Consider the following 26,320-nt stretch of genomic DNA (forward strand, 5'->3'; position numbering starts at 1 on the left):
GCACTTTTCCGGTCCAGCGTACCTGGTTTTCAATCCGCTGCCCTGGAGGTGGCGGATCCCTTAGGAATCAATGGGAGTCTGACAGCAGCGAAAGCTCATGTTCGCTGCTGCCCGATATCCCATTGATTTCTATGGGAAATGTCTACACCTAACACCCTAACATGTACCTCGAGTCTAAACACCTCTAATCTGCCCCCCCCTACATTAACCCCTAAACCGCCACAACTAGATACAATGTTTAACCCCTAAACCACCGCTCCCGGAGCCCACCACCACCTACATTACATTTATTAACCCCTAATCTGCCCCCCCTACACCGCCACCTCTATATTAAATGTATTAACCCCTAAAACTAAGTCTAACCCTAACTTAACTATAATTTAAATAAATCTAAATAAAAATTACTATTATTAAATAAATTATTCCTATTTAAAACTAAATACTTACCTGTAAAATAAACCCTAAGCTTGCTACAATATAACTATTAGTTACATTGTAGCTATTTTACGATTTAATTTTATTTTACAGCCAACTTTGTATTTATTTTAACTAGTTAGAAAAGTTATTAAATAATTATTAACTATTTAATAACTACCTAGCTAAAATAAATACAAAAATTACCTGTAAAATAAATCCTAACCTAACTTACAATTACACCTAACACTACACTACAATTAAAAGGGACAGTCAAGTCCAAAAAAAAAAACCTTTCATTTTTCAAATAGGGCATGTACTTCTAAACAACTTTCTAATTTACTTTTATCAACAATTTTGCTTTGTTCTCTTGGTATTCTAGTTGAAAGCAAACCTAGGAAGGCTCATATGATAATTTTTAAGCCCTTGAAGGCTACCTCTTTTTTATTAGCTTTTCACAGCAGGAGAGAGCTAGTTCATGTCAGCCATATAGATAACATTGTAATCACGCCCGTGGCTAGTGGCAGACACTGCACTAATTGGCTAAAATGCAAGTTAATAGATAATAACTAAAAGTCATGTGATTAGGGGCGGTCGGAAGATGCTTAGATACAAGTTAGTCACAGAAGTAAAAAGTGTATTAATATAACTGTGTTGGCTATGCAAAATGGGGAATGGGTAATAAAGGGATTATTTATCTTTTTAAACAACAAAAATTCTGGTGTTGACTGTCCCTTTAAATAAATTAAATAAATTACCTACAATTAAATAAAATTAACTAAAGTACAAAAAAAACCACTAAATTACAGAAAATAAAAAAAAATTGGCTGATCCAATCAGCAAATAGAATTGAGCTCGCATTCTATTTGCTGATTGGATCAGCCAATTGGATTAAACTTCAATCCGATTGGCTGATTGCATCAGCCAATAGGATTTTTCCTACCTTAATTCCGATTGGCTGATAGAATCCTATCAGCCAATCGGAATTCAAGGGACGCCATCTTGGATGACGTCATTTAAAGGAACCGTCATTCGCCGTTAGTCGTCGGGATCGATGGATGCTCCGCGTCGGATGTCTTCAAGATGGAGCCGCTCCTCGTCGGATGGAAGAAGATAGAAGATGCCGCCTGGATGAAGACTTCTGCCCATCTGGAGTACATCTTCAGGCCGGATAGGATGAAGACTTCTGCCCGTCTGGAGGATAACTTCGCCCAAATTCGTTGAGGACTTCGGCCCGGTTGGTCAAGGTGATCTTCAAGGGGTTAGTGTTAGGTTTTTTTAAGGGGGGTTTGGGTGGGTTTTAGAGTAGGGTTGGGTGTGTGGGTGGTGGGTTTTAATGTTGGGGGGTTGTATTTCTTTTTTTTACAGGTAAAAGAGCTGATTACTTTGGGGCAATGCCACGCAAAAAGCCCTTTTAAGGGCTATTTGTAATTTAGTATAGGGTAGGGCTTATTATTATTTTGGGGGGATTTTTTATTTTATTAGGGGTCTTAGATTAGGTGTAATTAGTTTACAATTCTTGTAATTTTTTTTATTTTCTGTAATTTAGTGTTTGTTTTTTTATTGTACTTTAGTTAATTTTATTTAATTGTATTTAATTGTAGGTAATTGTAGGCAATTTATTTAATTTATTTAATTGTAGTGTAGTGTTAGGTGTAATTGTAACTTAGGTTAGGTTTTATTTTACAGGTAAATTTGTGTTTATTTTAGCTAGGTAGTTATTAAATAGTTAATAACTATTTAATAACTATTGTACCTAGTTAAAATAAATACAAACTTGCCTGTAAAATAAAAATAAACCCTAAGCTAGCTACAGTGTAACTATTAGTTATATTGTAGCTAGCTTAGGGTTTATTGTATAGGTAAGTATTTAGTTTTAAATAGGAATAATTTAGTTAATAATAGTAATTTTATTTAGATGTATTTAAATTATATTTAAGTTAGGGGGTTAGGGTTAGACTTAGGTTTAGGGGTTAATTCATTTAATAAAATGGCGGCAGTGTGGGGGGGGGCAGATTAGGGGTTAATAAATGTAATGTAGGTGGCGGTGGGCTCCGAGAGCGGCGGTTTAGGGGTTAAACATTTTATTTAGTTGTGGCGGGGTCCGGGAGCGGCAGGATAGGGTTTAATAACTTTATGTAGGTGGCGGCAGATTAGGGGTTAATATGTATAATGTAGGTGGTGGTGGGCTCCGGGAGAGGTTTAGGGGGTAAACCAGTATAGTATAGTGTGGGTGCTTAGTGACAGGGTAGCAAGAAAGCTGTAAAAAAGCCGAAGAGCAGCGAGATTGATGACTGTTAGTTAACAACAGTCCGCTGCTCATTGCCCCGTACTTGGTGCGCCGCTTTCTTGATAATTTTGGAGAACGTATTCAGATCCGCGGCAGCGATGTTAGGCAAACTTAGGCGAGCGTATTGGGGCCGTCTAATGCAGGTAAGTTGACGGCTTGATAACTAGAGGCCAATCTGTGTATTAGTCGCTGACAAGGCTAGCCACAGTCAACCAGGTAGTACAAATTGTATTTATTTGCAGTTACCAGTTAAATCGAATTAGGGACGGATATGTTTCAGAGTTAGCCTTGATAAGTCAGCGGGTTGCATTTTAGGGTCTGAATATTAGAAATTGCTTATTTTTCAGAGCTAAAGTCTATGAAAAGGGAGCAAAAACAATAATAAAAATATATTGCAAAGTTGTTTCATTACACATAACTATACATTTTATTTAAAAAATCTCAGGCTGTTATCAGCTGTCCCTTTAACTCCTTGACCCTATGTGACGGGTATATATACACATCATGTGGTACAAAGCTCATCGTACAGCATAGCGTGTATATATGTCTGAGCTGCAGGAAGCTCCAGCAGTCTCAGCTGTAAAGTTATAGCCGAGAGCCCCAGCCATCTGTCTGCATATGGAACCGGAGGGAGTGGGATGGGGAGCTTTACTGCAGAAAAAAAGGTGAAATGTAGGGGGCCCTAAATAATGATCACCAGAGGGGGGGGACCACTACATTATATATATATATATATATATATATATATATATATATATATATATATATATATATATATATATATATATATATATATATATATATATATATATTTTAGGTACTGGAAGACAGCTGCCAGTACTAAATATGGCCACCATAGTGGGAGGGGGAGGGTTAGAGAACTATTTTAGGGGGATCAGGGAGGTAAGAGGGTTGAGGAGGATCACTACATTGCAGAAAAATATATATAAAAAAAAAACAAACTAAACTGCATACTGGCAGACTGTCTGCCAGTATCCAAGATGGTGGTGACCGGTGAGGGAGGGAAGAGAGTTATGTTAGTTAGAGGGTAATCTCTACGCTACAGCTAAAATTAACCTTACAAGGTACCTGATTAAACCCTTCACTAACGGAGAAAGAAGTGTGGTGCACAGCTGCAAATAGCAGCCTTCTAGTTACCAAAAATAATGGCAAAGCCATATTTGTCTGCTATTTATGAACAAAGAGTATCCCAGAAAAGCTTTTACAACCATTTGTGCCATGATTGATTCAAGGGAGGAAAGCATAATTCTATCACTATATAAATCTCTGGTAAGACCTCACCTTGAGTATGGAGTGCAGTTCTGGGGACCGATTGCAAAAAAAGATATTGCAGAACTAGAAAACGTCCAGAGAAGGGCCACAAAGCTAATAAGGGGAATGGAGAATTTAAGCTATGAGGAGAGGCTAGCGAAACTGGGTCTGTTTTTCCTAGAAAAAAAAAAGGCGCTTGAGAGGTGACATAATTTCTTTATATAAATATTTATTTCATGTAATTGGCAAGAGTCCATGAGCTGGTGACGTATGGGATATACAATCCTACCAGGAGGGGCAAAGTTTCCCAAACCTCAAAATGCCTATAAATACCACCACACCCACAACTCAGTTTTACAAACTTTGCCTCCTATGGAGGTGGTGAAGTAAGTTTGTGCTTGATTTTTCTTCTATGATATGCGCTTCTCAGCATATTGAAGCCCAATTCCTCTCAGAGTACAGTGTTTGTCAGAGGGATGTGAAGAGAGTATTGCCTATTGATTTTATGGTTTCTCTCGCAGGAAATCTTTTCAAGGGTTCTCTGTTTTCGGTCGTAGGGATTCATCTCCTACCTCCCTTTTCAGATCGACAATATACTCTTATACCATTACCTCTGCTGATAGTTTTCAGTACTAGTTTGGCTATCTGCTATATGTGGATGGTTGTCTTTCGGTAAGTATGTATCATTAGTTAAGACACTCTCAGCTATGGTTGACGCTTTATGTATTTATATATAGTTGCAAATATATGTATTTACTTATATTTGCCATGAGTCAGGTTTATGTTTATTTCCCTTTGCAGTCTGGCAGTTTCATTATGGGAATCATATTTTAGGAAGTTTTGTCTTACCTGGGGTATAGTCTTTTTCCAATTTGACTTGTTTTTTCTTTTAAAACTTGCGGGCAAATAAAGCAAAATGCTGTTATTTATTGCGTCATTCTTGGCGCTAGAACTTTTTGGCGCGAATGTGCGTCTATAAATGACGCAAGTTCATCATGTCCTGCATCTTAGTTGATGCCAGGTTGTTTGGCACGAAGTTGTGTTAGTTATAACGCGAGTTGCGTCATTTCCGTATGTTTGTTGGCTCCAAAACAAATTTTCAACTTCTTTTTGTGTCGTGCGTCATACTTGGCGCCAAAAAAAAACAATTTGTTTTATTTTACCTCACTTCATATATGCTCCTTGCCTTCTTTATGTTCAGAGTGCTATGCTATTTGATTTCTTGACAATTTTAGAATTGCATTTTTTCCCATTCCTGGAACTGCTATATGTGGAAATAAGATATTTTTGTTTAAATGTTATTTTTTCTTTTAAATTTTACAAGACGTCCCAATCTGATCCTGTCTCAGAAGCTGCTGTTGGAACCTTGCTGCCTGAACACAGTTCTACCAAAGCTAAGTGTATCTGTTGTAAGCTAGTGGAGATTATATCTCCAGCTGTAGTATGTAACAGCTGTCATGATAAGATTTTTCATGCAGAAAAAGTTTCTATTAGTGCTAGTACAGTATCTGTTTTTCCCTCAACATCTAAAGTACATGATATCCCTGTTGGTGTGAAAAATGATATTGCTGATGCGATACAGAAGGCTATGGCTGCTATTCCGCCTTCAAATAAATGTAAAGGTCTTTTAAAACTTCTCATAATACTGATAAATTTTGTAATGACCAACAAAATACTGGATATATCCACCTCTGATGAGGATCTCTCTGACTCAGAAGATCCTATTTCAGACATTGACACTGATAAATCAACTTATCTTTTTAAGAGTATATTCGTTCCTTGTTAAAAGAAGTTTTGATAACTTTGGATATTGAGGAGTCTGGTCCTCATGATAATAAATCCAGTAAATGTTTAAATTCTGTCTATAAACCTTCCGTGATTACTCCTGAGGTTTTTCCTGTTCCTGATGCCATTTCTGATGTGATTGCTAAGGAATGGTCTAAGCCTGGTACTTCTTTGTTCCTTCTTCAAGGTTTAAAAAGTTGTATCCTTTGCCAGTGGCTAAATTAGAGTTTTGGGAAAAAGTCCCTAAGGTTGATGGGGCTATTTCTCCTTGCTAAGTGTACTACTATTCCTATGGAAGATAGTACTTCTTTTAAGGAACCTTTAGATAGGAAAATTGAATCTTCTTATCTAAGGAAAGCTTATTTACATTTTGGCTATGATTTGCATAGCATTGTTCGTTTGCTTCAACATGCTAATCATTTTATCTGTGATGCTATTTTTGATATCATCAAAATTGATGTGAAATTTATGTCTTTGGCTATTTTAGCTTTATGGTTCAAATCATGGAATGCTGACATGTTATTAAAATCTAGGTTACTATCTCTATCATTCCAGGGTAATAATTTATTTGGTTCCCAGTAGTGATATACCGAAATGGAAATTCTGGACCGAAACCGAACCCGAAAATCCAGGATGCACTTGGCCGAAAACCGAAACTGATACCGAAAATGTATTTTTTCAAATTATTTTCAAATATTTTTTTTTTTTTTTTTGCATAATTAGACTATTTAATGAATGAATCTGAATTGAAAACCTTCAAGCCAATAAAAAAAAAGCCCAAACTTTTATTGAAAGTAACACACCAAAATTGGACAAAAATATCTTAAAACAATAATATGCTACACAATAATTTTACTAAGAAAAAAAAAAAAAAAACCAGGCAAAAAATGATAATGCCATTTTTGGCCAAAATGTTTCTGCAACCAAAATTTCGGTGCATCCCTACTTAAAATATCAAATATCAATATACTGTATTATTCTTCATTTAGTTCTATGTAACAGAATCAGATTTAACAGTTTTTTTTTACCAATTATCCAAATAAAGTATAGTCCTATAAAACTCATTATATGCAACACAGTAAGTCAAGTAATGAACGTAAACAGCAGCTCTAGGCTAGCATCAAATTTAAAACATGCTACACAATTTTACCGAAAATAACAGGCAAAAAAAACAAAATAGCCAAAAATGTCATTTTTGGCCGAAACGTTTCTGCGGCCGAAATTTCGGTGCATCTCTAGTTCCCAGTTGGATTATATTATTTCCACTATTACTGGGGGGAAGGGAGTTTTTTGCCCCAAGATAAAAAGTCTAATCTAAAGCTTCTAATCGTTTTTTTTTTTCCTTTCGTCAGAATAGAGAACAGAAAACCACTCCTTCCCCTAAGGACTCTGGCTCTAATTAGAAGCCATCTTCGAGTTGGAATAAATCCAAGCCTTATAAGAAACCAAAACTAGTCCCCAAGACTGCATGAAGGTGCGGCCCTCAATACAGTTCTACTGGTGGGGGGGCAGATTGAAATTATTTCAAGACGTTTGGGCAGGTTCCATTCAGAATCATTGGATTCAGAATATTGTCTCTCAGGGGTATCGAATAGGTTTCAGAATAAGACCTCCTGTGAGGAGATTTTTTCTCTCTCACGTTCCAACAAATCCTGTGAAAGCTCAGGCCTTTCTGAAGTGTGTTTCAGATCTGGAGCTTTCAGGGGTAATTGTACGAGTTCCACTTCTGCAAAAGGGTCTGGGCTTTTATTCAAGTCTATTCATTATCCTGAAGAAGGAAAATTAATTTAGACCAGTTCTGGATCTGAAGTTTTTTTGGTTTTTTTTTAAACGTGAAAAAACAAGTGACAAATATATAAATAAAAATTATAGCCGGGCGTTAGCCCAGAATGCAAATTAAACAAATATATTCTAATTCAGTGAATATAATCTCTAGTGCTTATTTCTAGGTCAAGGTTTATATTAAACTCCCAATTGGTATGTTTGCCTTTAAGGAACCTCTATTGGATCTTTCTCAGATACACATAAAGTCCCAGTCCGAAGATTAGTATAATTTAGACAGTCTCCTGTGACTTTTTTACTTCCACAAAGCTCTTGGAATCTGCTAGATCTTGTTATATAGTAAGCTTCACACTTGGGACAATGACTCTGCTAGGTCATTTTATATAGTAAGCTTCACATTTGAAACAATGACTCTATATAGCAAACTTCAAACTTGAAACAATGATTCAGCTAGCTCATATTGTATAGCAAGCTTCAGACTTGAAACAGTAGATCTGCTGGATCTTATTATGTGGTAAGTCAGAATCTTTACCGTACACCGCAGATATTACTGCATGTCAAACTTTAAACAGAATAATACTAGGACGATCTCACCCCGGCAACTTGATATGAATCCAAGGAAAAACTCTGCAGGTAGATCTTCCTTCAGCTTTGATCTGCTGACTCCCCTGGATACAATTATCTGCAGCTTATAACGTATCAGGCAAACTGTAGGGTCCAAGTCAGGACCACCCGAGTACGCTCAGGCTTCCCAATACAACTGTGGGGAACCATGGGTTTAGCCAGTTTCTCAAAACAGCTCACACAGCCTCAGATTCGGGTCAGACCCCCACTATGGTTACGGAAGACAGCGGGGTTTACCTGTTCCCCAACTGCTCAGACAGATTCAAACTCAGCTCCGGCTTCCAAATTTAGCACCTTCCCGGCTGAACTTATTACAGACCCATCACCTTATTCATCGACACTCCAGCTCACTCTAGAAACACGGGGCCGTGGGATTTGCCCATCCCCCGTCGGCAGTCTGATTGAACAACCACCGCGTCTCCAGCAACAGCAGGCTAGGATCCGCAATTGTAGCACAAGCCGCGCCAACTCACTCCAAGTTCCAGCCGAGCAGCTGCCAGTCCATCCGCTTGCAGTACCACTTGGAGTACCGTAATATATCCAGGTAGGCAGAAGGGGACAGCAATCGGTATAAGCAGTTTGGAAAACCCACCAATGGCAGTTTGAAACAGCAAGGTATAGGATGAAACGCTTTAGCAACAAAGCGTATATTTTGCCAAATCTGGACTTCCCGCCGAGATCCAAGGATCTTATACCGGCCCTGATGTAACAGAATCAGAGCAAGGTAAACTTCGGCAGAATGGCGATTTTAGATTCCCATATACTTGAGACAACGAAGCCCACGGCAGCTACCTGCTTGCTCCGCCCCCAAACGGAAGTCCCCCGGATCTGAAGTTTTTGAATCAATTTATAAGGGTCCCAACTTTCAAGATGGTTACTATAAGGACTATTTTGCCTTTTGTTCAGCAAAGTCATTACATGTCCTCAATAGACTTATAGGATGCGTATCTTCACATTCCGATTCATCCAGACCACTATCAGTGTCTGAGATTCTCTTTTTTAGACAAGCATTACCAATTTGTTGCTCTTTCATTTAGTCTAGCGACAGCTCCAAGAATCTTTTCGAAGGTTCTCAGTGCCCTTCTATCTGTAATCAGAGAGCAGGGTATTGCGGTGTTTCCCTATTTGGACGATAATCTCGGTACTGCCTCAATGTTTTCATTTAGCAGAATCTCACACAAATCAACTTGTGTTGTTTTTTCAAAGACATGTTTGGAGGATCAATTTACCAAAAAAAATATATATTGATTCCTCAGACAAGGGTCACCTTTTTAGGTTTCCAAATAGATTCAGTGTCCATGACTCCAAGAGACAGATGAAATTGGCTTCAGCCTGTCAAAATCTTCAGTCTCGGTCATTCCTTTCAGTGGCTATGTGTATGAAAGTTTTAGGTCTTATAACTGCAGCATCAGATGCAATCCCCTTTGCTCGTTTTCATATGAGACCTCTGCAGCTTTGTATGCTGAATCAATGGTGCAGGGATTATACTCGAATATCACAATTGATATACTTAAATCCCAACATTCAACTCTCTGTTCTGGTGGTTGGACCATCATCAGATTATTAAAGGGGCCTCTTTTGTTCGTCCTTCCTCGACTGTGTTCTCAACAGATGCAAGTCTCACAGGTTGGGGAGCTGTTTGGGGGTCTCTAACAGCACAAGGAATTTGGAAACCTCAAGTGGCAAGGTTACCAATCAATATTTTAGAACTCTGTGCTATCTTCAGAGCTCTTCAGGCTTAACCTCTATTAAAGAGAGAACTTTTCATTCATTTCCAGACAGACAATATCACAACTGTGGCATATGTCAATCATGAGGGAGGGACTCGCAGTCCTTTAGCAATGAAAGAGGTATCAAGGATACTTTCTTTGGCGGAGTTCAACTCTTGTCTAATTTCTGCAATTCATACCCCAGGTGTAGACAATTGGGAAGCAGATTATCTCAGCCGTCAGACTTTGCATCTGGGAGAGTGGTCTCTCCATCCAGATGTGTTTTTTCAAATTGTACAGATGTGGGGTCTGCCTGAAATAGATCTGATGGCTTCTTATCCAAACAGGAAACTTCCCAGATACCTTTCCAGGTCCAGGGATCCTCAGGCAGAGATGTGGATGCATTCCTTGGTCTTACCAACTTGCTTATATTTTTCCGCCTCTAGTTCTCCTTCCAAGGTCGATCTCCAAGATCATAATGGAACAATTGCTTCTGATAGCACCAGCATGGCCTCACAGGTTTTGGAATGCGGATCTTGTCCGCATGTTCAGTTGCCAACCTTGGTCACTTCCTTTAAGGCCAGACCTTCTGTTTCAAGGGCTGTTTTTCCATCAGGATCTCAAATCGCTAAATTTGAAGGTATAGAAATTGAACGTTTAGTGCTTAGTCATAGAGGTTTCTCTGACTCAGTGATTAATACTATGTTGCAGGCTCATAAGTCTGTTTCTAGGAAGATTTATTATCAGGTTTGGAAAACCTATATTTCATGGTGTCATAAATTCTCTTGGTATTCTTTTAGAATTCCTAGAATTTTACAGTTTCTTCAGGATGGTTTGGATAAAGGTTTGTCTGCAAATACTTTGAAGGGACAAATATCTGCTCTTTCTGTTCTATGACATAGAAAGATTGCTAAACTTCCTGATATTCCCTGTTTAGTTCAGGCTTTGGTCCGTATTAAGCCTGTTATTAAGTCTATTTCTCCATGGAGTCTTAATTTGGTTTTGAAGGCTTTGCAGGCTCCTCCTTTTGAGCCTATGCATTCTTTGGATATTAAACTACTTTCTTGGAAAGTGTTGTTCCTTTTGACTATCTCTTCTGCTAGAAGAGTTTCTGAATTGTCTGCTCTCTCCTGCGAGTCTCCAGGATACGGCTGTTTTGTGGACTTCATTTAAATTTCTTCCTAAGGTTGTAAATTCTAACATTAGTAGGGAAATTGTTGTTCCTTCTTTGTGTCCTAATCCTAAGAATGCTCTTGAAAGATCTTTACATTCTTTAGATGTTGTAAGAGCTTTGAAATACTATATCGAAGCTGCTAAGGATTTCAGAAAGACTTCTAGTCAATTTGTTGTTTTTTGTGGTTCCAGGAAAGGTCAGAAAGCCTCTGCCATTTCTTTGGCATCTTGGGTAAAGCTTTTGATTCACAAGGCTTATTTGGAGGCAGGTGTCAGGGTTTTTTCCCTGCTTTGTTTGACATGTGCTGCTGGCAGCCATTTTACTCACCTCTTTTGCTGAGTCTGGTGCAGAGTGTGTGATGCTGCTCATTTCCTGCACGCCCTCTTATGGTCAGACTGGTGTACATCATCTGTGTGAGACAGGTTGCAGTCTCAGAATTGTGATGTCATCACTTATTATTTAAAGGGCCTCTGTTCAGTATGCTTTGCCCTTGTGTTGTCTCAGACCTGTTTGTGAGTTCCAGTTCCTGTGTATTACCTGGCTGTCTGACGTCCCTCCTGGTTCCTGATCCCTGGCTTGTTCCCTACTCTGCTGTTCTCCTTGTTCCTGATTCTGGCTCGTCTGACTACTCGCTTTGGTTCCTGACTCGGCTCGTCTGACTACCAGCTCTGGCTTTGACTCCTGGCTTGTTATTTGACTTGTGGACTTTTTATTATTTTTTGTTATTAATAAAGGTGTGATTATTTTTGCACTTCTCGTATCAGTCTGATTCCTGGTCCCCTGACATTACGAAAGGCCATGAATCCTGATGGTGCTAATAATCCACCTTTATCTACCATCATTTCCAGGATGGATGAACAGGATCACCGTTTGGATCAATTTGCACTAGCCCTGCAAACCCTGCTGACTCGTACTGCACATTTGGATCAAAGTGTCCCGCAAGTTATGGCTGCTTCTGTTTCCGCTGCTGCACCTATGCCTACCAGGAGCATGTCTGGTTCTGCACCTCTACCTCAGCAATATGGAGGCGATCCTAATCAGTGCAGAGGGTTTTTGAACCAGGTGGGCATTTACTTTGAGATTTTACCTCAGGCGTTTCCCTCTGACAGAGCTAAGGTGGGATTTCTCATCTCGTTACGCTCTGACACAGCTCTTGCCTGGGCTAATCCCTTGTGGGAGACAAATAAACCTGTGTTTTCAAATTACCCTGAATTTGTGGCCTCCTTTCTAAAGGTATTTGATCTTCCGGCTCAATCCTCCTCTGCTGCTAAACAACTCATGTCCATTCAGCAAGGTACAAGATCTGTTGCTCAGTATGCCATTAAGTTCTGTATGCTTGCTGCAGAGGTAGGTTGGAACAATGAAGCCATTGTTGCCGCCTTCTTTCATGGGCTCTCTGATGCGATTAAAGACGAAGTTGCAGCCAGAGATTTACCAGAGGATCTGGAGGCATTGGTGTCCTTTTTGTTCCTAATTGATATCAGACTCAGAGAGAGGCCCTCTTTCAAGGAGCGGTTGCGGAAGCCTCCTGTTCCGTTGTCTCCTATGTGTTCGTTCCCACCCATGCCTCCCTCTCCTCCCATGCCTCCTGGTCCGAGTCACCAGGTACTGCTGAGCCGATGCAGTTGGGATTCACGCGTCTCACCGTGGCAGAGAGGACCTTTAGGAGGAGGGAGGGGCTCTGCCTCTATTGTGGGTTACAGGGCCACCTTTTAAAGTCTTGTCCTACATGGCCAGGAAACGCTTGCACCTAAGGTCCTGTCGGGGGCAGACCTTGGGTGGTTTATCCTCGTCCCCGAAACCGCCAAACCTTTGGTCACGGTTGTCCTTTCCTGGGTGGACTCCTCCATAGTCACCCAGGCTCTTGTTGACTCCGGTGCTGTGGGCTATTTCATTGACAGTGCTTTTTAATCAAAGCACTCCATTCCTGTTTTGCCTCGGTCTGTTCTGCTTGCCATTGAGGCCATTGATGGCAGGTCCCTTCAGCCTGCACTTGTTACTCACAAAACTGCTCCGTTATCCATGGCTGTTGGGGCTCTCCATTTTGAAACCCTCCAGTTCCAGGTGATAAACTCTCCGCATTTTCCAGTTGTTCTGGGTTATCCCTGGCTCCAAAAGCACAATCCCAGTCTCGATTGGTGCAGGTCTGAAATTTTGTCATGGTCTCAGTAATGTATTTCCACTTGCCTTCAGAAACCAGTTACAGTCTTGTGCACTTCTTCAGTATCTCAATTGCCAGAGGAGTATCAAGAGTTCCTAGATGTTTTTGACAAGGTGCATGCCGGTACGTTGCCTCCTCACCGGTCTTACGATTGTGCCATTGACCTGCAACCCGGAGCCATTCCTCCTCGGGGCCGGGTTTACCCTCTGTCTGTTGAGGAGAATTGTGCTATGGAGGAGTATGTTGCCGATGCTCTGTTGCAGGGGATCAACCGCAAATCCTGCTCTCCTGCAGGGGCTGGCTTCTTCTTTGTGAAGAAAAAGGGTGGCAAGTTAAGACCATGCATCGATTATGGGGGTCTTAATCATCTTACCATTAAGAATGCTTACCCTATTCCTCTAATTAGGGAACTCTTTGACCACCTCAAGGGAGCTACGGTCTTTTCTAAACTTGATTTGAGAGGAGCGTACAATCTCTTTGGATCAAGGAGTGCCACAAATGGAAAACAGCATTTAACACCAGGAGCGGGCATTATGAATATCTTGTAATGCCCATGTAATGCTCCTGCTGTTTTCCAGGAATTTATTAATGATATCCTAAAAGTGTGTTGTGGTGTACTTAGACGACATCCTCATACACATTTGAGGCTCATCGTTCTGATGTTACACGGGTTCTTCAGAGACTACGTGAGAATGGCCTGTTTTGTAAACTCGAGAAATGTGAGTTCCATCAGACTCAAGTAACCTACCTAGGTTATGTTATCTCTGTTGCAGGGTTCTCCATGGATCCTGACAAGTTATCTGCAGTTCTGCAGTGGCCTCGCCCAGTTGGTCTTCGGTCAATTCAACGTTTTTTGGGCTTCGCCAATTACTATAGAAAGTTTATTAAAAACTTTTCTTCCTTGGTCAAACCTATCACAGACATGACCCGTAAAGAGAATGATCCACTCCATTGGTCACCTACTGCCATTAAGGCCTTTGATAGTCTTAAGACTGCCTTTGCTGCCTCTCCATCTGGCTCATCCTAACCCTGTCCTGCCTTTCGTTCTTAAGGTCGATGCGTCTGAGACTGGAGTAGGTGCCCTCTTGTCTCAATGTCCTATGCCTGATGGTTCCTTCTCTAAGAAATTGTCTCCAGCGGAGTGCAATTATGATATTGGCGACAGGGAAGTACTGGCCATAATTTTGGCACTCAAGGAATGGAGGCATCTTCTCGAGGGTACTAGCGTACCAGTGCTCATTCTTACTGACCACAAGAATTTAACTTATCTATACGAAGCAAAACGTTTGTCGCTGCGACAGGCCAGATTGGCGCTATTTTTGTCTCGGTTTAATTATGTGGTCTCCTGATGCCCTCTCTGCAATTTTCGCCTCTGTCCAAGGAGGAGTCTGTACCTACTCCAGTTATACCTCCTGACCATATTTTGGCTACCATGCGTACTAATTTGACTTCTCCCTTGGGGGAGGAGATCCTGGCTGCACAAACCAATGTACCTCCTGAGAAACCTAGTGGTAAGTACTTTGTTCCTGAGAATCTTCGAACTAAACTTTTGCACACTTACTACTATCCTAAAGCCGCAGGTCACCCGGGCAAAAAACAAATAATTTGGTCTGTCACTCGACAATTCTGGTGGCCAAGTCTTCGTTTTGATGTTGCTGCGTATGTTGCCTCCTGCTCAGTTTGTGCACAGAATAAGGCTCCTCGACGTCTTCCTGTGGGTCTTCTACAACCGATTGCTAATGGTGAGCGTCCTTGGACACATCTCTCCATGGACTTCATTTTGAGCTCCCTGTTTCCAGTGGCAATACTGTTATCCTTATGGTGGTTGACTGTTTTTCTAAAATGTCAAATTGCATTCCCTTGAAGAGCTGCCTACCGCTCAGGAGCTTGCTTCAATTTTTGCCCGGGAGGTCTTCCGTTTACATGGGTTACCCAAGGAGATAGTGTCGGACCGGGGTAGCCAGTTTGTCTCCAGATTTTGGCGTTCCTTTTGTGCTCAAATGGGGATCCAGCTTTCCTTCTCCTCGGCATATCACCCTCAATCCAATGGGGCTGTGGAACGGTCTAATCAAACTCTGGAACAGTTCTGTCTAAGATCACCACAATAATTGGTTTGAACTGTTACCTTGGGCAGAGTTTGCTCATAATAGTGCTATAAATGCTTCCTCCCAGTTATCCCCTTTCATGGCGAATTATGGGTTTCAACGATCCTTGTTGCCAGATTCATTTATGTCTCAAGGTATTCCGGCTTTGGAGGAGCATCTCCGGCAACTCCGTTCCACGTGGGTGCAGATTCAGGATTGCCTTCATTGTTCTATGCAGCGCCAAAAGTTCCAGGCTGATCGTAGGCATCTGCCAGCGCCTTCTTACCAGTTTGGTGAGAGGGTTTGGCTGTCCTCCCACAACTTGAACCTTCGTGTGCCTTCCAATAAACTGGCTCTCCATTAGGTTGGTCCTTTTCAAATACTCCGACGGGTCAATCCTGTGGCCTACTCTCTTGACCTTCCTCCTGCTATGCATATCTCCAATGTTTTTCATGTCTCCCTCTTTAAACCATTGGTTTGTAATCAGTTTACCACTGTGTTGCCTCGTCCCCGACCTATCTCTGTTGACAACCATGAAGAATATGAGGTCAGCAGCATTATTGACTCTTGTATGTTCAGGGGCCACGTACAGTATTTGGTTCATTGGAGGGGCTACAGACCAGAGGAGCATTCATGGGTTCCCTCCTCTGATGTTCATGCTTCCACCCTCCTCCTAGCCTTCCATGCCCGTTTCCCCAATAAGCCTTTTGTCCTCCCGTGGGGGAGGGGTCGTTGAGGGGAGGGTACTGTCAGGGTTTTTTCCCTGCTTTGTTTGCCATGTGCTGCTGGCAGCCATTTTACTCACCTCTCTTGCTGAGTCCGGGGCTGAGTGTGTGATGCTGCTCATTTCCTGCATGCCCTCTTATGGTCAGACTGGTGTACATCATCCATGTGAGATAGGTTGCAGTCTCAGAATTGTAATGTCATCACTTATTATTTCAAGGGCTTCTGTTCAGTATGCTTTGCCCTTGCGTTGTCTCAGACCTGTTTGTTAGTTCCAGTTCCTGTGTAGTACCTGGCTGTCTGACGTCCCTCCTGGTTCCTGATCCCTGGCTTGTTCCCTACTCTGCTGTTCTCCATGTTCCTGATTCCGGCTCGTCTGACTACTCACTTTGGTTCCTGACTCGGCTCGTCTGACTCGGCTCATCTGACTACCAGCTCTGGTTTTGACTCCTGGCCTTTTTATTATTTTTTTGTTATTAATAAAGGTGTGATTATTTTTGCACTTCTCGTCTCAGTCTGATACCTGGCACCCTGACAGCAGGACAGTCTCCGCCTCAGAGAATTACAGCTCATTCTACTAGATCAGTCACTACTTCTTGGGATTTTAAAAAATGAAGCTTCAGTTGATCAGATTTGCAAAGCAGCAACTTATTCTTCTTTGCATACATTAACTAAAATGTTATCATTTTGATTTATTTGCTTCTTCAGAAGCAGTCGTTGGTAGAAATGTTTTTCAGGCAGCTGTCTCAGTTTAATTCTTCTGCTTATGATTTAAGTTTTTTTTCTTGAAATTTTTAAAGACTTATTTATTTTTTGTTTGGATTATATTTTCTCAGCGGAAATAGCTGTTGTTATTTTATATCTCCTTCTCTAGTGACTCTTCTGTGGACTTCCACATCTTGGGTATTTCTATCCCATACGTCACTAGCTCATGGACTCTTGCCAATTACATGAAACAAAACATAATGTATGTAAAAACTTACCTGATAAATTCATTTCTTTCATATTGGTAAGATTTTATGAGGCCCACCCTTTTTATGGTGGTTATGATTTTTTTGTATAAAAGCACAATTATATTTCCAGTTTCTCTTTTTTTATGCCTTTTTACTCCTTATTTTTATCACCTCACTTCTTGGCTATTCATTAAACTGAGTTGTGGGTGTGGTGAGGGGTGTATTTATAGGCATTTTGAGGTTTGGGAAACTTTGCCCCTTCTGGTAGGGTTGTATATCCCATACGTCACTAGCTCATGGACTCTTGCCAATATGAAAGAAATGAATTTATCAGGTAAATTCTTATATAAATTATGTTATTTAAGGCCCATATACAGAGATGGCAGAAGCTCTGTTTATTCCAAGAAAATTGTTTATGACAAGACGTCACAATTTAAGGTTGGAGGAAAGGAGATTTAATCTCCTGCAACGGAAATGTTTTCTCACTGTAAGAGAAATAAAATTGTGGAACTCATTACTAAAGGAGGTAGTGAATGCCAATACCATAGATACATTTAAAAATTGTTTGGATACATTTCTGGCTAGAAACAAAATTCATGGATATAATTGCTTGTATTAAAGGGGTCACTTTTTAGTGGGATTAATTTAAGCTCAACTAGAGCTTTTTGTAAGTATATTAGATTTGTATAGGTTGAACTCAATGGACTTTGGTCTTTTTTCAACCTCATCTACTATGTTACTATGATTGCACAAGCACAATGCAAATAATTTTAGTGAGAAACCCAAAGTTTGTAATCACTCATAAGTGAAATATGCAGAAATAAGACACTCTTTCTGCTGTTGGCAAGACAAACACTGTAACAGCCCAGGGCACAGCTGCTGTATAGGGTGTGGCACAAGTCAAATTAAACTCTCATGATTCAGATAGGGAATGCAGTTTCAAACAACTTTCCAATTTACCCTTATCATTAAATTTGATTTGGTATTCTTAGTTGAAAGCGAAACCTAGGTATGCTAATTTCTAAGCCTTGGAAGGCCACCTATTATCTCAATGCATTTTGACAGTTTTTCAAAGTTAGACACTGCCTGTTCATGTGAGCCATCTAGATAACATTGTGCTCATTTCCGTGGAGTTACTAATGAGAGGGCACTGATTGACTAAAATGCAAGTATGTTAAAAGATCACAGAGGTAAATAGTATATTAATATAACAGTGTTGTTTATGTAAAACTGGGGAATGGGTAAAAAAGGGATTATCTATCTTTTTAAGAGCTTAATGACAAACTGTTGTTAAGGGGTTAATCAATATAAACACATTTATTACGTAATGTTTTTAATTCTTAACCCATCTTCTGACATCATATTATTCTCATTTATTTGTATAGTGCAGTAAAATGCTGTACTGCTGGGTGCAGAGCTAGGGGTGTTTTGTCTGCACGCTGTGTTTTGTCTGCACGCTGTGTTTTGCCTGCACGCTGCGTTTTGCCTGCACGCTGCGTTTTGCCTGCACGCTGCGTTTTGCCTGCACGCTGTGTTTTGTCTGCACGCTGTGTTTTGCCTGCACGCTATGTTTTGTCTGCAAACTATGGCCTAGATTTAGAGTTTGGCATTAGCCTTCAAAAGCAGCGTTAAGGGGTCATAACGCTGCTTTTTACCACCCGCTGGTATTTAGAGTCAGCCAGGAAAGGGTCTACCGCTCATTTTCTTTCCGCGACTCCAGGCTACCGCAGATTCCCTTACGTCAATTGCGTATCCTATCTTTTCAATGGGATTTGCCTAACGCTGGTATTTGGAGTCTTGGAAGAAGTGAGCGGTACAGCCTCTACCGACAAGACTCCTACCGCCAAAAAAAGTCAGTAGTTAAGAGCTTTATGGGCTAACGCCGGAACATAAAGCTCTTAACTACTGTGCTACAAAGTACACTAACACCCATAAACTACCTATTTACCCTTAAACGGAGGCCCCCCCCCACATCGCAAACCCTATAATAAAAAAATTTAACCCCTAATCTGCCGACCGGACACCGCCGCCACCTACATTATAGCTATGAACCCCTAATCTGCTGCCGCTAACTTCGCCGACACCTATATTATATTTATTAACCCCTAATCTCCCCCCCCCACGTCACCGCTACCTAACTACACTTATTAACCCCTAATCTGCCGACCGGACCTCGCCGCCACTATAATAAATGTATCAACCCCTAAACCGCCGCACTCCCGCCTCGCAAACACTATAATAAATTGTATTAACCCCTAATCTGCCCTCCCTAACATCGCCGCCACCTACCTACAATTATTAACCCCTAAACCTAAGTCTAACCCTAACCCTAACACCCCCCTAAGTTAAATATAATTTTAATTAAACAAAATAAATTTTCTATTATTAAATACATTATTCCTATTTAAAACTAAATACTTACCTAGAAAATAAACCCTAATATAGCTACAATATAACTAATAGTTACATTGTAGCTATTTTAGGATTTATATTTATTTTACAGGCAACTTTGTATTTATTTTAACTAGGTACAATAGCTATTAAATAGTTAATAACTATTTAATAGCTACCTAGTTAAAATAAGTACAAAATTACCTGTAAAATAAATCCTAACCTAAGTTACAAATACACCTAACACTACACTATCATTAAATTAATTAAATAAATTACCTACAATTAGCTAAACTAAAATACAATTAAATAAAGTAATCTATATTACAAAAAAACAAACACTAAATTACAGAAAATAAAAAAATATTACAAGAAGTTTAAACTAATTACACCTAATCTAAGCCCCCTAATAAAATAAAAAAGCCCCCCCAAAATAATAAAATGCCCTACCCTATTCTAAATTACAAAAGTAATCAGCTCTTTTAACAGCCCTTAAAAGGGCTTTTTGCGGGGCATTTCCCCAAAGTAATCAGCTCTTTTACCTGTAAAAAAAAAATACAACCCCCCCCCAACATTAAAACCCACCACCCACATACCCCTACTCTAACCCACCCAAACCCCCCTTTAAAAAAAACCTAACGCTAACCCCCTGAAGCTCTCCCTACCTTGAGTTGTCTTCACCCAACCGGGCCGAAATCTTCATCCAAGGTGCGCAGAGGAGGTCCTTCATCCAGTAGAAGTCTTCATCAAGGCGGCGTCTTCAATCTTCATCCATCCGGAGCGGAGCCATCTTCCAAGGAGCCGACGCAGAACCATCCTCTTCATCCGGAGTCTAACACAAAGACAGTAACTTTAAGTGACGTCATCCAAGATGGCGTCCCTTCAATTCCGATTGGCTGATAGGATTCTATCAGCCAATCGGAATTGAAGGGACGCCACCTTGGATGACGTCACTTAAAAGGTACCGTCATTGTGTTAGAAGACTCCGAATGAAGAGGATGGCTCCGCGTCGGCTACTTGGAAGATGGCTCGGCTCCGCTCCTCTCCGGATGGATGAAGACGCCGCCTTGATGAAGACTTCTACCGGATGAAGGACCTCCTCTGCGCACCTTGGATGAAGATTTCGGCCCGGTTGGGTGAAGACGGCTCAAGGTAGGGAGATCTTCAGGGGGTTAGCGTTAGGTTTTTTTTAAAGGGGGGTTTGGGTGGATTAGGAGTAGGGGTATGTGGGTGGTGGGTTTTAATGTTGGGGGGGGGGTTGTATTTTTTTTTTACAGGTAAAAGAGCTGATTACTTTGGGGCAATGCCCCGCAAAAAGCCCTTTTAAGGGCTGTTAAAAGAGCCGATTACTTTTGTAATTTAGAATAGGGTAGGGCATTTTATTACTTTGGGGGGCTTTTTTATTTTATTAGGGGGCTTAGATTAGGTGTAATTAGTTTAAACTTCTTGTAATATTTTTTTATTTTCTGTAATTTAGTGGGGGTTTTTTGTATTATAGATTAGTTTATTTAATTGTATTTTAGTTTAGCTAATTGTAGGTAATTTATTTAATTAATTTAATGATAGTGTAGTGTTAGGTGTATTTGTAACTTAGGTTAGGATTCATTTTACAGGTAATTTTGTACTTATTTTAACTAGGTAGCTATTAAATAGTTATTAACTATTTAATAGCTATTGTACCTAGTTAAAATAAATATAAATCCTAAAATAGCTACAATGTAACTATTAGTTATATTGTAGCTATATTAGGGTTTATTTTCTAGGTAAGTATTTAGTTTTAAATAGGAATAATTTATTTAATAATAGTAAATTTATTTTGTTTAATTAAAATTATATTTAACTTAGGGGGGGTGTTAGGGTTAGACTTAGGTTTAGGTAGGCTGACCATATTGCCGCTTTAAAAAGGGACACATATGAAAAATACATATGTCAGGGCTGTTTTCAGGGCTGTTTAAAGAAATGGTTTTGTATAAGAACCCTCACATATGTATTTTTCATATGTGTTCCTTCTTAAAGCGGCAATATGGTCAGCCTAGGTTTAGGGGTTAATAACTTTATTATAGTAGCAGCGACGTTGCGGGTGGGAGATTAGGGGTTAATAATTGTAGGTAGGTGGCGGCGATGTTAGGGGGGGCAGATTAGGGGTTAATACAATTTATTATAGTGTTTGCGAGGCGGGAGTGTGGCAGTTTAGGGGTTAATACATTTATTATAGTGGTGGCGAGGTCCGGTCGGCAGATTAAGGGTTAATAAGTGTAGGTAGGTGGTGGCGACATTGGGGGGGGTAGATTAGGGGGGTAATAAATATAATATAGGTGTTGGCGATGTTAGGGGCAGTAGATTAGGGGTTAATAGTATAATGCAGGTGTCAGCAATAGTGGGGGCGGCAGATTAGGGGTTAATAAGTGTAAGGTTAGGGGTGTTTAGACTCGGGGTTCATGTTAGGGTGTTAGGTGCAGAGTGTTTCCCCATAGGAAACAATGGGGCTGCGCTAGGAGCTGAACGCTGCTTTTTTTGCTGCCCCATTGTTTCCTATTGGGATATTGTGCACGAGCACGTTTTTCCAGCTTACCGCTACCGTAGGCAACGCTGGTATTGAGGGCTGAAGTGGAGCTAAATTATGCTCAACGCTCCCTTTTCTGAGGCTAACGCAGCCACTCAGACAACTCTAAATACCAGCGTTGTCTTAAGGGTGCGCTTGAAAAAAAAGCAGCGTTAGCACCGCGGGTCTTTACCGACAAAACTCTAAATCTAGGCGTGTGTTTTGTCTGCACACTGTGTTTTGTCTGCACACTGTGTTTTGTCTGCACACTGTGTTTACCAATGCTGTATGGGGTAACTGAATCAGTCATGCTGTATGACTGGCCCTAGGGGAACCATATGTAAATAAATTGGATAGTGTAAAAATTGTATGCTCTCTCTCACTGGTTTTCAAACTTTTCCTCAGACCTCCCTAACAGGCAAGATTTTGAGGATATCTGAACTAGAGCACAGGTGAAATGATCAGCTGATTAGTAAATATGGTTATTTTACCTGCTCTCATCCAAGGTAATCCTGAAAATCTGGTCTAGTGGAGGCCTGAGGACAGGTAAACCAGTGCGGCAATGCCCTATCTGAATCATAAAACAACACGGGTTTCATGCTTATTATTTATATCAAGAGTTAGACATTGCTTGTTTCTATTAATACCAGATGACACAGTACTTAGTCACTGTCACTCCATGTCAAAGATAGGAGGGACTATGACTGGAAATTACAGTCTGTTAAGCCTATCAGAGAAAACCATCCACCACATACATCATCTGTTGCTATGCAGATCTTACATCCTAAATCACATAATGTCCCATGGTGTTATCAATATATTTATCATTATAGAGAGCAGTAAAGCATCAGTTTCATGTTGCTGCAACATATCTGTGTTATAAGTAATATAGGAGCAACAGGTTGTAAGATCACATATATCTGTGTACCATTTCTATGTGCACCATATATAAGTTGCACTCTATCTCTAATATTTACATAGTAGATGCAAGTTAGGGACATTCATTCTATATTTTATTCATGTGCTGCTGTTAGTATTAAAGCAATAGGATATGGTCACTCAACATGAAGAAAACATTGTACCTGGCTTGCCCCTTTAAACCAATCACAGGCTGTTCATTATTTCTAGTAATTATTTCTTGGTATGGTACTGTCAAATATTGGTAAGAACAAAATATATTAAGATCAATTGTCTATTATCTCTGACTTTTTTTTACCTTGGTATAGATCCAAGCCTGGATGTAGGATTCAGATGTGTGCATAGCAACAGATGATGTAAGCAGTAGGTGTATTTTTCTGATAGGCTGACTTACCACAAACAATGTTACTCTCAGTCTGACATAGGAAAACAGCTTGGTAACCCCTTCACTGCTGAGACATTTTCACACCCTGTGCTAGATATATTCTTATAGTTATTTGTACATAAATATATATTTAGCTTTTTTGTGAGGTGACAGGAAATGATCTGCCAGTGCTGACTGACACATATTTCTATATTGTATTACCCGGTACTAGACACTACAGGCGTCCATGTCCTGATAATAAGTTTACACTGAAGAGACAGCACAGGGAGGGTCTGAGAAGAAAATGCTGCACTGAGCAGTTTTAACATCTTCCCAAAAAGCAGATTAAAAAAAGTATTGAAAAGGGCAAAGGTTAAGGAAGCAAATAGATTTAATACATATAAATAGAGATAATGGAGACTTCACTTTGTTACAGCACAAACAGGGTTAATTCAGCCGTAGCAAATAAATATCCGTAGCCCAGATTATAAAACACTTACTTTATTGTCTTCTTAACAGCATAACAATCTGTATAATCTGCATCAGACCGCGTAGACGCTGACGTATGTGTTTAACAAAAGTGCCGAGCTCAGGAAGTTATACCAGGTCAGCAGCACTAAAAGGAGACAATACACCGGTAAGCCTATCAGAAAAATCTATCTGCAGCATTATCTGTTGCTATGCAGATCTTATTTGCTGAATCATACACTGACTTAAAGTGACATAAAACCCAAAAGTTTTCAATAATGATTCAGACAAAGCAGCAATTTTAATCAACTTTCCATGTTATTTCTATTATATAATTTGTTAATTATCTTTGTAGCCTTTGTTGATTAGTATAACTAAGTAGGTTTAGGAGCTACTGATTGGTTGCTGCACTAAATACCTTTTGTCATTGACTTTCAGCTAGCTCCTAGTAGTGCATTAAAATAATGTAATTTGGAAAGTTGTTTAGTATTGTATTCTCTATCTGAATCACGGGGTCTTATGTCCCTTTAACATTCCACAGTGTTTTTTTATTTTCCTTTTATTTTAATATATTTAAAATATTACAATCAGAAGAAAAATACATAATGTTCAATGTCAATCAAATAAACAATGGAATATAAGATATATTATAGATATAATAGCATTTCAATTCCTAATTCACAATCATCATCACATATTCCAGGTTTGCTAGGTTTAAATATGAAAAAAAAACCTCCATTAAAGTTCCATCAAGTGGCTTAAAAGGACATTAGTGGGGGGCGGAGCTGGCCCCAGCTAAGATGGCTGCGTAATACCGAAGCTCTGAAAACCAGCTCCAAATATCATGCCTAGATAAGTTCATATAACCTCTGCAGACTAGAACAATTTAGAGCTGGAGTATGCCATAAAGTGGAGACATCAGATCATTCAAAGTGGAGAGGTCTAATGCCGGATGCACAGGAGAAATCGACAGATAAAGATTAACCGCGTGGTGAGCGACACACGCAGCAGCTTCATCCCCTTCTGAGAACGGTGAGAAAATAGGACAGAACAGAGTGCGATGACACGCAAGCACAATGATACCTGGCTCCCGATCAGACAATGACCTAAAGACTTTGAAAGGCTTTGACGGCTAACGCACATAATCCAATCTGACCTGGCAACTCACACTACAATAACGGAGGGTATAATTGACCAAGCCGATAACGTAAGAGGCCTACAGTTGATAGATACCTGCTCATCCTGATAACCTAGGCTCTCTAGGTACATAGCAGCAAGAGGGCACTTATCACTTGAGCCAGGGTCTGATTAATACAGATAGGCTTAAGCAGAATATACCGCGCACCTCAGAGAGGCCTGGAATTAAGGGCCGTAACCCTGCATAATACCGCCAGCACTGTGGCAAAGCAGAGACACATAAGATCAGGGAAGACGAACGCTCCTCAGAGCCACGCTTTAACTCTGACCAAAAAAATAACACATGGAACCTCGTCTTTCATAGATTGACAACGAACATTTTAAGGTTACAGATCCACATTGCATTATCTGAAAAGACCCTGCTTACACAATTAAATAGAACAGAGAACCAGGCCTACTACACACAATGAACACGAAAAGGCTGCCGAAGTCCATTAAACCACCCAAGACAACGGGCCATAAAGATAACCTGGTAGAACAGTTTTTTTCCCCTACAAGTCCTAAATCTAGAATGAGAGAAGAGGCAGATGTACCGCAAAAAATTAAAGACCCTGCACAAACGAAAAACATGAGTCATACAGAGGAGAGTACATCTGTCCCAAACGCACTTCTCTCTACGCTAGCCTCAAAGCAGGATATTGCAGACATCATTCGCTCCTGCATACGCGAAGAAATAGCGGAGATTAAACAAGACTTACATGCAGTGGGAAACAGAGTAGAGGCACTAGAAGAGTTTACAGATAACCTGCAGGAAGAGATTAACACGGTTCAGGAAGCCACTAATCACCACACAGCTATGTTCGAGGAATTATATGACAAAATAGAGGATCTTGAGAACCGGAGCCGTAGGAAGAATCTCATAATAAGAGGTATACCCGAATCTGTGCTCCCAAAAGATCTCCCATTGTACCTGCCCGCTCTTTTTGCCCACTTGAGAAACACTACCCCAACCACTGACATCCCTTGGGTTCTGGCGCATAGGGCACTCCGCCCGAAACCACCTGATACAGCACCCCCAAGGGATATAATTATGAAATTCAAGGAATTCAGAGAAAAAGAGGAAATTTTAAATCTCTCCCGAAGGAACCAGCCAGTGAAGTTCAGAGGAGTGGTACTCCAATTCTTCCAGGATCTATCGCAGCGGACACTGCAGAAAAGGAGAGAGCTAGCACCCTTAACATCCCTGCTTCGCCAGAAGAAAATTCTTTATAGATGGGGGTTCCCTTTTCATCTTTACGTCCTACATGGGAATAGGAAATTGTCATGTAAAAGCATGGCAGACACTGAAGAACTCTGCTCAGCATTGGACATTGAACCACCAAGAGGTTTTGATACCGAGGACTCTCAAGAACCACCAAAAAAGAAACCAGCAAGAGTGGCACCTAAACAGTGGCACAAAGTAGCTCCCAAATCGAGAAGTATGACGCCTTACAGAGACTCTCATTCCTCCCCAAAAGACACTGATTAAG

General features: G+C 40.4%; 2 protein-coding genes across 3 annotated transcripts in view; one reads left to right on the plus strand and one right to left on the minus strand.

The window, feature by feature from the left end:
* Positions 1-23,785, minus strand: part of LOC128652801 (butyrophilin-like protein 2) — a 304,879-nt gene extending 281,094 nt beyond the window's left edge. The window contains exons 1-2 of one of the 2 annotated variants that reach the window (XM_053705743.1): positions 23,687-23,764; positions 22,396-22,475 (exon numbers count right to left, since the gene is read on the minus strand). The gene's annotated coding sequence lies outside the window, so the exon portion shown is untranslated. Of the gene's footprint in view, positions 1-22,395; positions 22,476-23,686 lie in introns of both variants that reach the window. The other variant, XM_053705742.1, reaches the window with a different exon arrangement.
* On the plus strand, positions 23,631-26,319 carry LOC128652185 (uncharacterized). Its single transcript, XM_053705125.1, has 2 exons — positions 23,631-23,823; positions 24,358-26,319. The coding sequence occupies exon 2, from the start codon at positions 25,258-25,260 to the stop codon at positions 26,317-26,319; it is 1,062 nt and encodes a 353-aa protein (XP_053561100.1). The 5' UTR covers positions 23,631-23,823; positions 24,358-25,257.
* Position 26,320: the final 1 nt, after the last annotated feature.

The sequence above is a fragment of the Bombina bombina genome, chromosome 3 (assembly GCF_027579735.1).
Source record: "Bombina bombina isolate aBomBom1 chromosome 3, aBomBom1.pri, whole genome shotgun sequence".
Classification (NCBI taxonomy): Eukaryota; Metazoa; Chordata; class Amphibia; order Anura; family Bombinatoridae; genus Bombina; species Bombina bombina.